At 41.7% G+C, this 15362-nt stretch overlaps 1 protein-coding gene across 3 annotated transcripts; it reads left to right on the plus strand.

Annotated features, from left to right (window-relative positions):
* Positions 1 to 581: 581 nt before the first annotated feature.
* On the plus strand, positions 582 to 13733 carry CGRRF1 (cell growth regulator with ring finger domain 1). Of its 3 annotated transcripts, XM_030004829.2 has the most exons (8): positions 584 to 668; positions 699 to 819; positions 5701 to 5840; positions 7109 to 7286; positions 7481 to 7628; positions 7729 to 7869; positions 10868 to 10975; positions 12350 to 13733. In XM_030004829.2, exons 2-8 carry the CDS (start codon positions 716 to 718, stop codon positions 12698 to 12700), a joined length of 1170 nt encoding a protein of 389 aa, XP_029860689.1. In that variant the 5' UTR covers positions 584 to 668; positions 699 to 715; the 3' UTR covers positions 12701 to 13733. The 3 variants fall into 3 exon arrangements, with proteins under 3 accessions (XP_040976711.1, XP_029860689.1, XP_029860696.1); XM_030004836.1 differs by lacking the exon at positions 7729 to 7869; XM_041120777.1 differs by lacking the exons at positions 7109 to 7286; positions 7481 to 7628; positions 7729 to 7869; positions 12350 to 13733 and having other exon boundaries at positions 582 to 668.
* Positions 13734 to 15362: the final 1629 nt, after the last annotated feature.

A 15362-nucleotide genomic window follows, 5' to 3' on the forward strand; every position in this document is an offset into this window, starting at 1 on the left:
TGCTGTAACAGAAAAGAAAATGCCTTCTCGGCAATCCCGTAACAGCGAGAATTAAAAATACTGCTTTGCTCGCTCAAAGAGAATGAAAGTACAAAGACTTCACGTCTCAGATACGACCTCTTGCGAATCACATTAATGACTTGAATGCTGGATCTATGCGATAAAATTGCAGATTTTCAGCAAGAGCATCAGTAAACACCATGGAAGTGCAGGATTGCAGAGCAGCTGTTGAAGTGTCACTTAATCTCTCTACACTCTTAAAAACAGATATTTCCTCGTGTGGTATTCTGTAGGTAGGTTGCTTATGCATTTCAACATGCAAAACATATTTGTGTAGTGCTCCGTTTAGAAGTAGAGGGAGGAACTTGGCAGCATCCAATCTTTACTCGAGGTCACTTTTCCAAGTGCCAGCATTGCCACAGTAAAGGCACGGAGGTGTTTGAAGGCGGGTTGTGCCGGATCGGCACATACGCGGTTTTTATTAATTAAATGCTTCGTGGAAATCCAGGCAGCTGGGGAACCTGTGGGCCGTCACTAGGCAGCGTAGCCCCGCCCACGGTCCCGCCCACGGTCCCGCCCACCTCCGGGCAAGCTGAGGGCAACGGCTTCGCTCAGCTGCTGCGCATGCGCCCGGCTGCGGGAGCCGCCGGGTTCTACGGTGAGGCGGGCGGCTCGGCTCGGCTCGGCTCGGCTCGGCTCGGCTCGGCTCGGCCCCATGGCCGCCGTCTTCCTCGTCACGCTCTACGAGTACTCGCCGCTCTTCTACATCACCGTGGTGTTTGTCTGCTTCCTCGTCACCAGCGGCCTGGTGCTAGGCTGGTGAGTGCGGTGGTGGGGCCGGCGCCGGCTGTGGGGACAGCCAGCACCGTCTCTGTGGGGCCGGCTCGGGCCGTGGAGACCGATCTGGGGTGATGGGCCTTGGCTGCGGAGGGCTGGCGGTGTAGTGAGGTGGCACGGTGTAGGAGGGGGGTAATGGGAGCTGGCACTTCTTGGGGAATGAGCTGTGGGGCTGTGGGGTGGCCCTGAGGTGGGACAGCGTCAGGGCTGGCAGTGAGGATGGGTGTGTGGGGACTGGCAGTGAGGATGGGTATGTGGGGACTGGCAGTGGTCGGAGAAGTGGGGTTGTGTTGAAGAAAGGAGGATGAGGAGGGCTAGCACTGACCATAGGGGAAGAGGGGCTGCTCTAGCAGGAGAAGGTGAGGATGAAAGCTGTGGAGAAAATGGGATGGCTGGGCGAGGACCTGACCCTGAGTGAGGGGGTAGTAGTTGGGGAGGGCTGCTCCAAGGGGAAAGTTTGGCACTGTTGGAGATGGACATCTCAAATCTTGGTAGTAAATAAAATGGGCAGATATTGAGTAAAGTGCCTGGTGTTAGGCCGGGTAGCAGCTAAATTTGCCAGGCTTCAAGGCAGAGTTGTTACTGAGGTGTGAGACTACCCAGGACCACTGACAAGGTACCAGTCTGTTCTACTGCTGAAGCTCAGAGAAGGGGGTGTTTCAGGTGAACCGAACAGGGTGCTGGGACTGGGATGGGGAGGAGCCTTAAACAACTGATCTGCTAAAGTGTCTAGAGGGGTGATGAGTGGAAGACCTTCTCCTGCTTGTGTTTGAGAGGTTTCAGCAAAGATGTCACTGTTGCCTTTTTCAGAAACAGGTCCCTGAATGTCTGTTCATAGCACTGTTCTGTCTGTTTTCCTGCCGACTCAGGAGTGTCTGTAAATGTAAATACTGATACTTGCCAAGTGGAGAGCGTTGATTAGCAATCAAAATATTTTTAGTAGGAATTGCATTTCCTCCCATTGGCTTAACATTAATATCTGTAGTGCTGTTCTTCAGTGTTTTCCACCCTTTGTCTCTCTTTGAATTACAGATGTTTTAGCTGCAGCTGTTTCTTCTCTTGGCAGCTTATAAATACGCTGCTTGACTTTTCCTTTAGTGCAAAGTCTTTCCCTTGTTTACATCACTTTATTAGCTGCCACTGGCTCAAATATATGCCATCTATTGCTTTCGGTGTGAATGAAGCAGATCTTTTGATCTTTTAGATGGGCTTTGTGGGAAGGTTTTGTTCTTGTTTTGCATTGCCTCCCCTAGTGCTGGGTAAGTGGTAGTGAAGGCAAGACTGGTCTTTTTGTTACCTTTTTGCTGGATGAAACTCCACCTCATTATTTACTTGGAGAGAGAGGTAGTAGAAATCCTTTTCAGAATTCTCTCTGTGCCACTGCATACTGACAATATTATATTGCCTTCCACTTTTCTCCACTTTTTCCTTTTTTGCCTCATCAGTTCTTTAAAAATACTATCTTTACAAAAAAATTATATTGAATTGTGATTCAAAAAAATCTCCTGCATCTATATCCCAAACCAGTGATCCTTTATCAATTTAATCATTATTTATCTGCTTATAATAAATGCTTTGCAATCGCCTGCAGTTAAACATCTGAAATAGGTGTGCCAGAAGGTCCTCACATCTGTACACGTGTCCATTGATGCTTTTTGGGCTAGAGGGTGTGCAGAGGACTGTCCAGATGCATTTTTATTTCAGGATCAGAGATTCTAGGTGCATCTGCACTAGATATTATTGCAGTTTATGTAAATATGTACAAACTGTCTTCAAACTAGTTTGTTAAGGAACTGTTAGTCAAGTAGAAGCAGTAGCCAGGAGCTCGGCACATACAAGTATGTGAGTATGTGGCCAGCTGCTCAGAGATATTTGCTGCTACCTTTGAACTCTGCTGTACCGTGGCCGTATGACCAAGAGCCTCCAAGCAACTTCAATGTGTTTGCAGCTGCAGTTGCAGTTTAAGTGCACTTGAACTTCCTCATGAAAACAACTTGATCCTTCATTTGCTACACAGAGTACTATAAATGCATATGGTGTCATAAGTACATAATACTTGATATATTGCTGTAATGACATTTTGTTTCCCCCATCATTTTCGGCATCAATTGTCAGCTTCTTTTATGGATGTGTTCATGATGGTGTCAGTCAGCCTGAAAAACACCAACTGCTTGGGAATGTTAATGTTTTCATTTGCAAAATCATGCACTGATTTGATGAGCGTCTGTTTTGATGGCCAGCCCTGGATACCTGTGGCTCTGCTCAGAGAGTCTAAGTAGGTTACTGCACAGGTAGCTTTCTAGAGCCAGCCCATTAGATGCTCTGGGCCTAGGAATGAAGTGGAATTCAGATGAGGTGAATACAGTCCTGTACATCACCTTTTTAGCTGGAGATGAATGCTCGTATTTGGAGGAGCTGTAGGCTCAGCAGCTGTTCAAAGTCCAGGCTGCTCTTTGAAGAAATTAACTCATGAACAAAAACGTTGGAAACTCCTGCCTTTTCTAAACTATTATTGTTCTGAAGAAATTAATTTTCCCCTATACCAGCTCTAGGCTGATAGACTGTTAGATCATAAAATAAAAACTATCTTTATTCATCCTTCATACACTGAATACTACCTTAAAATTTACAGAAACACTGTACCTTATTGTTGAACAGAAAGGCCTTTCTGCCTTCAGCTGCTGCTAAAACTGTACTAGAGCCTTTTTTCTATGGCTGCTTTTCATGGTGATTATCCTGTTGCTTTCGACCAGCAAAGAAAGTTTCCAAAGAACAGGGGTTTTGCTTCGGAATCAGCCAGATGGTATAAAACAGGAGGCATTTTTATGTGCGTCTGGAGAGATTAGCTCCATTGAGTTTTGGATATTGAGTAAGTGAAACAGCTGCTGCACCTGGTTTCTTTGTAAGATGTTTAACTGGTGTACTTCATTACAGCCTCGGTGAAGTCAGCATGGCTGTGTTTACTTGCATTGGACAGAGATTTGACCCTCTATGCGCACAAACTAAGTATGGCTGAGCACCCGATATTATATCATCGAAGAAAGGCAAATGTTTCCATCAAAGTCTGGCAAACCAAAGGAATTTATCAAAGATGGAGTAACGAGGTTAGAGTATTTTCCACCAGCTCGATCTCTTTCCTCTTTGGTGTATCTGTGACACTCGGGCACACAAGTCATTAAATGGTAAAGGCAAATATTTGTTAGACTGCCAGGAACAGGTTGTTGCTGTTGAGAATGGCTTTGAGAATTTTTTTTCCTGAAGTAGTTTCCTCAACTTGAAAATCACTTTTGACTGATGTTTTTCCCTGTTAGTCTTACAAAAGGCACCACTCCAACATGAATCAATAGAAAGGAGCCCAATGTCAGTAAAAGCTCTGCTTTTCTTCTCCATTTGACACACAGGAGTTGGAAAAGATTTTAAAACCAGGAAAAAGTAGCAGTTAAGCTACAAAATTGTCTGTTTGGCTCAGAGCTGTATTGTACATGAAATTGCTTTAGCAATTTTCAAACTGATTACATTGAAGTTGGTAGTGCCCTTTTCAGCTTGAGTTATTGATATGAGACCCATCTTACTGTAACAGCTGCTATTTCAGTATACTAAATGGAAACAATTGATGCAGGGAAGAGCCAATGCTTTGTGCCATTCAGAGTTTTCTAGCACCCAATATGCTGATGACTGCATAAACCAAAATTCAAAGCCATTAAACAGGCCATCAGGTCAACAGTACAGGTGGCAGTGACAAAAGCACAAATTCAGGAAAGTACAGCCTGAGCTAATTAATAACTGTTTTCTAAAATGCATTAACAAAAGACTCCCACAGCCTCTCCCTGTTGCCTTACTAATGAGACAGGACTGGATTAATGCAGTTAAGAAAATCTCTTCAGTCTCCGAAGTAGTCTTCTGATTGCATATCTGGGACAGTTTCTCTAATCAGATTTTGGTTATTGAAAGTTATTGCTATCACCTTAAAAAGAGAATTATTTTTAGCCGAGCGTAAAAGGAAGTTTGTTGTGGAGCTTCTTTTGTAGATCCTGATCTTCTGTAATCATTCTTTTAAAAGCCCCAGGCAATATGAAGATCTTGAGGTTTTTGATTGATGTCGGAAATAATATGAAAATATTCTTCCTTGTTTTCTTTCATTTTTATTTTGATTCATAGGGTGTTTAAACTTTTAAACCTTTGTTTCGTTATCCTTTCAGGGTCAGAATATCACTTGGGCTAGCATGCTAGTTTCAGCTTTGAAGGGGTCTTAGAGTCTCAGCTTTGATTCAGAGTCTTGACTATTTTGCACTTGGTTTCTGGCTCAAAGCAGAGGCTTTGCAGCCTCTGGTTTAATATTAGCATATTGTTGTAATTGAGGTTTACATGGGAAATCAGGACCTTAGTCTCCCATAAAAACATCTTGCTGGCTGTAGTTACAGCTACAGATAATCTTGGGGCTGAATGATTTACTCCAAGGTCTTCTTTTTGAGCACCCAGTCCATTAAGGCTGTTCCATCTTTGCAAGCAGTGACTTTTTTTGGTCCTGTGATGGGATGTGTAGAATGTCAACTGGAAGAAAGCTCTGGCTAACCGCTTGCCACTAGAGGGCACTGACCATTCTGGTTAATTTTAGTCTCTGGAAACGCAGGAGTAACATACTCCCCCTTTATAGGTTTTCTGTATCGCTGCAAAGACTCCTACCTTCTGCCACAAAAAGCTGGAGTCAGATTGGCAGGCTGTATTATGCATGCATCCTAGCAGATATTCTGCAAAGCCAAGCTAGCTCTATTTGTTGTGCTGCTTGCTATTTAGAGCTGAAGAAAAATTCAAATGTGTCAACACTAACACTTAACCCACTTGTTCTTGTTTCATGTCTCATAGGTTTGGGTTGGGTGTTCCTGTTATTCTGAGAAACTCAGAAGAAACAGAATCCAGCGCAAGAGTTTTGAAAAAGCGGATGAGACAAGTGAAGAATCCTTTTGGGTTAGAAATCCCTCATCCTGCTACAGCCTCAGTAACAAGTCAGTGGATTTCTGATGTGCTTGATTTTTGTCAGTTTGGGTTCCTGATCTTAGTACTATGTTTTCTTGCTCTCACCCTTTTCCTTTACCAAAATTCCTCAGAAACATGCTTCCTCCCATCATTACAACAGAAATAATTTTTACACAGCTTATAAATGTGGTGCTTTTAAAAGTGAAATGTTTGGATATGTAAGTACAGTTTAATTCTTATTAATGAAATGGTTCCTGCTATAACAGATTTTTAAGTAACAAAAACATTTGCAGATTACCAACTACTATGGATGTTTTTGTAAACTTTACAGAATTGTTGAATTCTATAGAATTCATTATAAAATATATGCCGCCCACTTAAATCTAACTCCAGATCTCCAGACGTGTTTGGAAGAACGCTACTTTTAATAAATAAATAAATAAATATCTCCCTCTCTCTCTCTCTCTGCTTCAGTGGAAACTGAATTTAAATATCTATTTGGATCAGAGTTCAAGTAGCTCCTAACATCCTTGAAATCACCCACATAGGAAGTGAAATTCATGCCCTTCTGCATCACTGGGAAGTAGTAAGCAAGGCTGAGCATCTTCTGCCAACACAGATGTTGAGCCTTGCTATGAATGAGAAGAGGGCTGCAGCAGTTTTACCCCTCCCTCAACATAAAAAAACCCCAAAACCCAACAAACCCAACAATTTAGTCTTCAGGTAACTTGGATTTTTCAGGAGGTTTGAGCACTTGAATTTGGTGGGGCTTTTCAAGAGTTCCGCTCCTGTTTGCGCGGCAAGTGTTCAGAAGTTAATGGGTTGGGTACTTGATTTTTAGAAAAGAAATGGAGCGCATAGATCCTCTTTTTATCCTCCCTCTGCATGATCAAGAGGGCTTTATTCTTTGAGCCCACAGAGAGTGTTGTAGGCCAGTGATCCAATTAATACCATTATCTAAGGAGGGAATGGACTTTGGGCTAGGGGTTGTGCTCTTGGGTCTGCCAGTGAGTGTGTAAAATGTTACCAGAAGTTAGAATTTACCCTTCATAAAAGGCACATGCTACTTTTGTCAGCTTAATCAGCCATTTTATCTCCTCGCACCCACTTCTTCATCTCCACTGACTTCCATAAGCACCAAACCTAGTCTGAATTCTTAGAAGATTAGATTATAATGATAAAAATCTGGGACACTGAAGTTATTTTCTGCTTGTTGCCCTTTAAGAACCTACACTTAGCAGTTCCAGAATTCCTGCAAGTGCGTTTGTTAATGAAATCCTTATCTTCTTTCTATAAGAGGGTATAACACTGACACCTGATTGTCTGGAAGACTGCATTCTTACATGCTACTGGGGCTGCAGTGTTCAAAAACTCCACGAAGCGTTGCAGAAACATGTCTACTGCTTCAGAATAAAGACTCCTCAGGCATTAGAGGATGCTCTGTACAGCGAATACCTCTATCGACAACAGTACTTGTATCCTTTTTTTAAAATTGTTTTGACAAAATATGCTAATTTATTGGCACAGGGAATGTTGAGACTTGTGAACACTCGGCAGTTCTTGGCACAATATATTTATGAATAAATATGATGACAAACATTCTTTATGCAAACGTCACATTTGTCTACAATTGCAGGGACACTGATTGTTTTCCTTGACACATACAAAGCATTAAAAAAAATGACAAGGAAGAAAAATATTGTCAGTTACCTGAAGATGCTCAAGTTGTCGATTTTGGCCCAGTGCCTAGATCTCGCTATCCATTGATAGCATTGTTGACATTAGCTGATGAAGAAGACAGAGAAATATATGATATTGTAAGTAATATAAGAATATATTTTAGGGTCACTGTATTTAAGGCCTGAATGTTTCAGGAGACAGGCTTGAATAAAACAGCTTCCTTTCCCTGTCTCCTAGAATTTGGTCCCTAACTTTGTCACTGATGACTTCAGGGGAACATGGCAGAAGAGCAAGGATAATTGCTATGTAAAAATTATGTATGGTATTCAAAGGATGCTTATGATTTTCACAAAGCTCATATCTGCAAAGGTGTCTGTGGTAAGCCCTGTGGTCAGATGAACTAGGGTTGTGGTAGGTTAGTAAGCTATTACTCTGATTTTTCTGGTCACATAAACCTGTGGTGGAGCTCTTGCGCGGATACAGTCTTTTGGATTGCTGTTGGCAAGGTAGCGGGATTTTTTTTTTAGTCTTTGGCACAGATATTTGAGCTGATTGCTGACCTGACTGTTAGGAACATAGAAATTACCTTTCTGCAACAGGCCGGAGTCTATGTAATGCCGTACATTATGTCTCACAGTAGCCAGCTTCAGGTCATTTACAGGAAGGTGTAAAGGTCTTGCAGTAGACTGATATGAGATACTCAGGTCCCCAGAAGGGTCTCCTCCTGATCACTTACACTTAAAGCAGCTTCATCTGTGTCACATACAGTTCAATATCCCTTCTAAACTCTAAATTGACTGATTCTTTTTGGAACGATTTGGGACACACTTTCATCTCCCATCTATTCATTTGATTAATAATCTGATAGCACTAACTGCTTGAACAATAATACAAATGATCTCAGAAGCACATTGCCTAAATCCACTGAACACTTTTTCATACATTCATTTGGAAAGTTTGTGATCATACCAGTGCTTAAGAAATCTGTCCCTTTCCAAGTGATGCCTGTCCTTGGCTTCTTGTCACTTGACCTTAGGACTGCCTTCCTCCCTCCTGTCCCCACTCAAGATTCCCCCCCCCCAGCAGTTTCCCAGATTAGTACATCTAATATGTTTAGAGCTCAGATTAGTTTAATATAAAGAGACTGTAAAAGTCATATTTGAATGTGTTTGACATTAGCATGGACATGAATTTGTAACACCTCTCTGTTGTTCCTTAACATAGAAGAAAGGGATGGAAGGAGTGGGGGAGATATTTTTCCTCTGGTTTTGGAGAAAAAGAACACAACCTTTAACATGGTCAAAGGAGTTACTCCACCTGAACTCCTTGCCAGACAAATGTCAGAATTGCATCTGTTTTTGTTGAAAAAACTTGTAAAATATAAAGATAGCATGGAAAGGGATCTTTGCCACTGTGGCCAGTATGGTATTTCTGTGTTATTCTCACATCAGTGCATCAAGCTCCATCTTGAATTACTTTTTTTGAGTGTGTGTGTGTCCATCACTATGGATGGTGTTCCAGTATCTCTTTTCTGGGGGGTCTAATTTTCATCCTAACTGTATTTGTGGCTGGATCATACCTATTTGGTTTTGTGCCGCAATTTTCCCCCAGCTCCAGAAAATTAGCATGACCATATATAAGAGTTACAGAAATTATTTGAAGACTGGCAGGGCTAAAGTGGAAGAACACTTCATTCTCAGGCCTGTGTATAAAACAGAAGATTGAGAAGTAACTCGATTATGGTGTACAAGTATTTACAAAGAGAGAAAATACCTCGTGCTCAAGGGGAAGGGGTTCTATAATCAAACAGCATAGCATTTCTACTAGATCATAGTACCACTGTATATGTTTCTATACTGCAGGACAGCATAACAGAGATGACAATAGCTTGAAGATCGAGATGCTTACATTAGGAACTGATCCCACTCACAGTTAAAAAGTTGCCTAGGTGTCTGAAGAAAGTATGAATTGAGGACATGCATCATCCCTGAGAAAGCACTTATGTTATGGTGGGATGACATAATACAAATACAGTGAGAACAGTTAGCTTTAAAACTCTTATTATCAAAACACAAAATCTGTCATTTTAATTGAGATTTAATGGCTTTCAGGTTCCAAAACAAAGCTAATAGTGGTGTGGGTTTTGGTTTGTTTGTTGGTTCTTTTTTGTTTGGTTTTTTGTTTTGGTTTTTTTGAGGCATTGTGATTTAGAAAAAAAGACCTTATTGCCACAGAATAGTAAATTCAGTTAGTATAAATACGTGTGTGTAGGTACATATATATTTAAACTCTGCGTGTAATTAGCCATGTATGGATTTTGAAGTGCAAGTCTGGTTTGCCTTTAAAATTTTTTTTTTATACAAAACAGCTTTCTTCTATATTTCATTTCTCTTTTGACAGCTTCTGGGAACTACAATAATATTGAATTTCACTTTCTTTTTTTCCTGCTTTTTAGAAGCTATTACGTAGTTTGGGCAGGGTGAGGGGTATTAGGCACAGCATGCAAGCTTAGAGTACTTTTATTTTCAGAAAAATGACTCTAAAGTCAGCCCATGGGGTCCTTTCATAATCCTTTCCAGTGAAATTTGTCTTTTGCCTACTCGGTTTACAAGCCAATCAGCAACACTTCTAAATGCTTTTTGGAGTCAAAAAACTGCAGTCTGTGTGTTTGTGAGGGAAGTGGGAGAAAGAAGAGAAGACTTTGCCTTTCACGTGTTCCCCTGTAATTCTGCACTCGGACTTCAGCTGGCAGGCTCATTTCTTGTGTTGAAGAGAGCCTGGGATGTGGCTGCAGATGTTGTACAGGACTCAAGTGCATGCGCTCGCTTGGGACTCCGTCGCTGCATGAAACTCCTTGCAGTTTGTCAGCTTCTCTCCCATCTAGGAGCTCATCATGAGTTGGTGGTGTGGAAGGAGGAGTGTAGGAGCTGCTACTTCTGGTTGAAATCATCATGCAGGTAGCTTCTCTGAGGCACATCCGTGACTCTGTAAGCAAGCCCTACCTCAGCTGCAGAAGCACTTAACCTTCAGGAGGACTGCATGTGTTTAGGTGCCATTTTGGTTTGGGGCCTAATTCCATTAGGTGAGAGCAGTCCGAGTAGGTCTGCGCTGTAAAGTGGCCATAGAAGGGCTCCATGGAGAACCAGGGCAGAAAGCTGAAGTGCCACAAAGTGTTACCTTGTGCCACGTCCTGTTTTTACTTTGCCCAGCTTATTTTTTTGATCTGTGCTTGAAGTCAACATTGTTGAAGTCCTGATTGTCTAAGGAAATAAGCAGGTCAGAGGTTGTAACAAAGTATGCAATCTTTCAAGCAAACTGTTCTATATGAATGATATAACAAAAAGGAAAGTTATTAAACATAGCTTTTTTTTGGTAGGTTTCAATGGTGGCTGTAATTCACATTCCTGATGAGAGCTACAGACTTCCCTGCAGAATACTCTATCAGTATCTACTTCTAGCTCAAGGTCAATACCATGATCTGAAGGTAAGCTGCGTACTGAGTCTTGTTTCATTTGGGTGACAGTGTTTAGTTTGTATAGGCTTTCAGGAGCCTAAATTAGTATAAGACTTTTATTATCATGCAAAGAACTGGATAACAGTTAAAATTATTTTATCAGTTAAGTAGTTCCAGTGAAAGTTACTGTACAGAAATATTTTACATGAAAATATTCAACATTTCCTGGGGAAATTACTTGATTCTAGTCTAGAGGCCTAGGTCCCGTCCGCTTATTAAAGCAGTAGTAAGACATTAACTAGCTGTCAAATGCTTCCGCTCTACAGAACATTTGTTACCTCCTTGCTAGTCTCTCAAGCCAGCACTTTCTCCTATACTGCCCTTCAGTTGGGAAAGCCTCAGAAGATACTTTTTTTTTGGTTCTTTTTACTCCAGTACATGCACAAAGGTTAGGAATCTGCCTAGCACATACCATTGTAAGTTATAACAATGTTCTCATTATTCCATTACAGTTCCCCTTATCTATGCATGTTGTGGGACCATCTTTGTCCTGTGTCTGTCAGGCAGTTGGTGATGTAATTCTGTGCGATTCACTTTTATATTACTGTGATAATAAAAATAACATATGGTATTGTTAAGCTAGAAATTGGGCCAAATTAATTCAATTGCCTCAATTAGCATTCATTCAGAAATAGATTTGTCCAAAGAAATGTTTGTCCTGACCATTTTTTGCCGACATAGTTGAGCCAGGTAAACTTCCCTGTTGATTCCCCTTAAGCTTTCTTTTCATGTATGGTTGCCATTGTAGAAACACTGCTTAAACTGAACAGAAATAACTGTACAGCTGCATTTTGTCTAGTTGTACAGTGTGCTCTCTATGGGCATCTTTAGCTGCATGGTAGTTTACTGGCTATATTGAGAGATCATGCCCAGAAGAATTTGCGCTTCACATAAAATAAGACAAAAAGGAGTAGGGGATTGTACTATGAGCAAGAGCGGAATGGGTTGAGTGAAGTAGATCTGACAGCTTGGTGGATATATTTTTGGTAGGAATGGATAGAAGCCTCCCCCTAGGCATAGAGAATGATATACCAGAAACAGAAACCCGAGCTGCTCAAAACCTGGGCAGTTCTGTTAAAGTTCATGCGTGTACATTGATTTGATTCAGCTAAAATTTGATGACTTATCCTTAATATTTTCCCAGTGTTTTATGTAATTTTATGCTTCTGAAATACCTTTAACTGAAGGCCAGGCAACTGTCAGGACTCACGTGAAGAGTCTGGCACTGTTTGACCCAGTGGAAACCAGTGAATCTGACCCAGTGGAATTTGCATTGCATGTGTGTGTTCAGGTATCGAGAGGAGTTTGTTGACTTCTAAATGTTTGTATATATGTGTATTTTAGCAACTCTTCATGTCTGCAAATAGTACTGCACCGTCTTCAAGCGATACGTCCCCTGGTGAGAGAAGCACTGACAGAAGCTTGCTAGAAAAGGCTGGACTGGCTGAAGATGAACCAGAATTGCGTGAAGAAAACAGTAAAGACTGTGTTGTTTGCCAAAATGGCACAGTGAACTGGGTACTCCTACCCTGCAGGCACGCGTGCTTGTGTGATGGCTGCATTAAGTATTTTCAGCAGTGTCCAATGTGTAGGCAGTTTGTTCAAGAATCTTTTCCACTTTGCAGTAAAAAGGAGCAAGATGAAGATGAATCAGCACGTATCTTGCAAGATGTTCTTCCTGGAAGAGTTTTTTAATGGGGAAAAAATAGAACTACTGGGTTGTATGCACCAAGATTAAATGTAGAAAACAGACTGTTTATGGGAGGATATGTAGCATTAACTTGTATGGTTTTGCTTTTTATTGTTAGGTAATTTTCAGCTTCCTTGTTTTTCTTCGCTCCATATGCTCACAGGAACACTACGCTTATCCATGCAATGTGGACAGGAGAAGTGCGTAGGATATCTTTGACGGACATGATTTTATTTATAACTTCTTACTAGTTTTTTGTGGAGTACTAGTGGAGGCTATTTTGATTACTAAATTTAGTATATCTACTAAAAAAAGAATAAAACTTGCAAGTGAAGTTGCACACAGCTCATTCTATATTTATTGTATTTAAAATACTAGCGCAATCTATCATCTTAATTCAGTATGATTTAGAAACACAGCACTTTACAGAATGTATCAAATGAAGGAAAGTAAATATTCTTCATTGTTAAACCCATGTATATTTATTTTGTAGATGAAGGCTAGACTGTGGCAGGAGCTGGGAGTTGAAGGTGTGATTCAGGACACTGTTTCTGGCTGTTTTGAAAGATTTGTGTGCGTGCGTGTGTGTGTGTGTGTGTGTGTGAGGGACCTTAGCCAAAGCCCGTTGGAATGAGTGGAAAGATTTTTTTTCTTGATTATTGTTGACTTGAACTAAACATTGCTGACACCTTCAGGCCTGAGCCTCTGCTATGTCACCTTGAGACATGGACTTTCAATCTTGTTAGCAATGGCTGTAAGAGCTTGTTCTCCGTGCAAATGTTAGTTAATTACTCCATAGAGTGGTTACTTGGGCAGTTTTGTGGTGCTATTCTTATACGAGTAGCCTGCTTTGGGCAATTTCCAACTCTTTTTACTTGCGTTGTCAGCTTGGATGCAAAGTTAACAATTTACCTTTTATCAATAGTCCCAGGGAATTTACTTATAAAGAAAGAAGCTAAAGAATAGCAGAAAATTATTTCTTTTTCCCTCCAATGGTGTATTGTCAAAAGCAATAAAAACGGCTGTTGAGAAGAGAAAGTGGTTTTGCTTCTTGAGAGAGAGCCGAATTCTCCTAAAGACAGGCGGGCTGGGTTTCACATCTGCTCGTGTAAGACAAAAATACAAACGCTCGTTAGAACCTGTAGAAAATGGGGAGTAGCTGCTTTCTGTCCTCCCTCTTATTCCCTTGGAGCTTTGTGCCACATCCAATTCCAGGACAGCTGCTCAGTCTCGGGGAGAGAAAGCCGTGCTCCAAGCTATCCGGCTGCACTCTCCTGCAGCTCCTTTAACAGTGCTGCTGGTACAAGGTACACACAAGGTGCTGCACACCTCTGAACCAGGGAAGGAAGCTTCCCCTACTCAAAGTTATTCCACCTTCGTCTTTCCATCATTCAGGCTTTTTTGTTTTGCCATGACCCTGCTTCCAAACCCCTGGCTATTGCCTCTGAGGAAAAGATTGAGGTGGTGGTGGTGGTGGAAAGAGTAATGCTTAGCTGTAAAGACAGATGAGGTTGGGAATTGATGCATGTAGCCACAGATTTCAGTGATCAGTAGGCTATTTGTAAGACAATTTATCTGGTCTACGTAAAGTGACCTTCCTTGCCAGGGACAACTCGGGAATAAACTGCTCGCCAAATCAGCCTTTTGTTTGCATTATATATCAAACAGGAATTAAATACCTAGGTGTTTGTGGGGCCTGATCAGTGCTTCCAGAGAACTTTGGAAGACAGATGGTTCTGTGTGGAAATCATCATGGCAAAGAATGGTGTATATGCTGCAATTCAGGAGGCTGAGAACAGCAAGAGGAGAGCAGAGAAGAATGTAATAGCAGAAGGAATGAGTGCTGGTGGCAGCGAGGCCATACCTCGGATAAGAACACAACACGGATATGGAGCAACAACAGTGTGATGCAACTCAAGCAGACCCAGGGCTGCCTGGATCAAGAGAGAGTTTAAAGACTGTAAATGTCATATGGTGTCTTCACCACTCAGGATGAATCACAGAGGCGTGATGAAGACTTGTCCTCTGCATTGCTATAGGCAGTCCTCACCGGATCACTTGGACGCATGTGTCTTGGTGCTAGAGAATGTGAATGTGCAAGAATGAGCACGAAAGAATGAGTGGGTGAAATCAGTCTTAAAAATCACCTTCCCTTTCTATGTGGTCTCGCACTGAGTTTTGCTCACTTGGTTGCAGCATACCTGCTGGAGGTAGTTGCTGAGTTTAGCCTCCCTATCTGTGTCACTAGCCTTGTTCTGCCATTAAAGGGGAGCAGCTAACGTGATGATGGTGGAAATAATTACTCTGCAGACTTCCCTTCATATCCACGTGTCACTGTTGTGAAATGGAGAGCTGGTGTAAATTGTTCTAGGCCTCTGTGGGCTCTCAGAAAAAATTAATATAAAGACCCAAGAGCCTGAGCCATGACAACAGTGGTTTCCATATGAACAGCTTATACAACCAGCACGCGGCATAGTGGCTGTACAGCTTGTTGTTCCAGAGGAGCAGGCTAAAGCTGCGCCAGTTCTAACCTGGAATTGGGCGCTGCTTGATAGTTAGCAGGGACTTGGTTTGTCCGCATAGATGATCAAAGAGGTGTTGTTTACTGCTTGACCACAGTAGTCCCCGACATTAAATCAATTAATTAAAATTTCCCAACAAGACAGC

The sequence above is a fragment of the Aquila chrysaetos genome, chromosome 2, assembly GCF_900496995.4.
Source record: "Aquila chrysaetos chrysaetos chromosome 2, bAquChr1.4, whole genome shotgun sequence".
Classification (NCBI taxonomy): Eukaryota; Metazoa; Chordata; class Aves; order Accipitriformes; family Accipitridae; genus Aquila; species Aquila chrysaetos.

Excerpts from the sequence above, each read along its gene's own strand:
- CGRRF1 (XM_030004829.2), top strand. The coding sequence starts at position 716 with ATGGCCGCCGTCTTCCTCGTCACGCTCTACGAGTACTCGCCGCTCTTC. Across the intron at positions 7,629-7,728 it reads ACAGAGAAATATATGATATT|AATTTGGTCCCTAACTTTGT; the intron begins GTAAGTAATATA and ends CCTGTCTCCTAG. Across the intron at positions 7,870-10,867 it reads TATCTGCAAAGGTGTCTGTG|GTTTCAATGGTGGCTGTAAT; the intron begins GTAAGCCCTGTG and ends TTTTTTTGGTAG.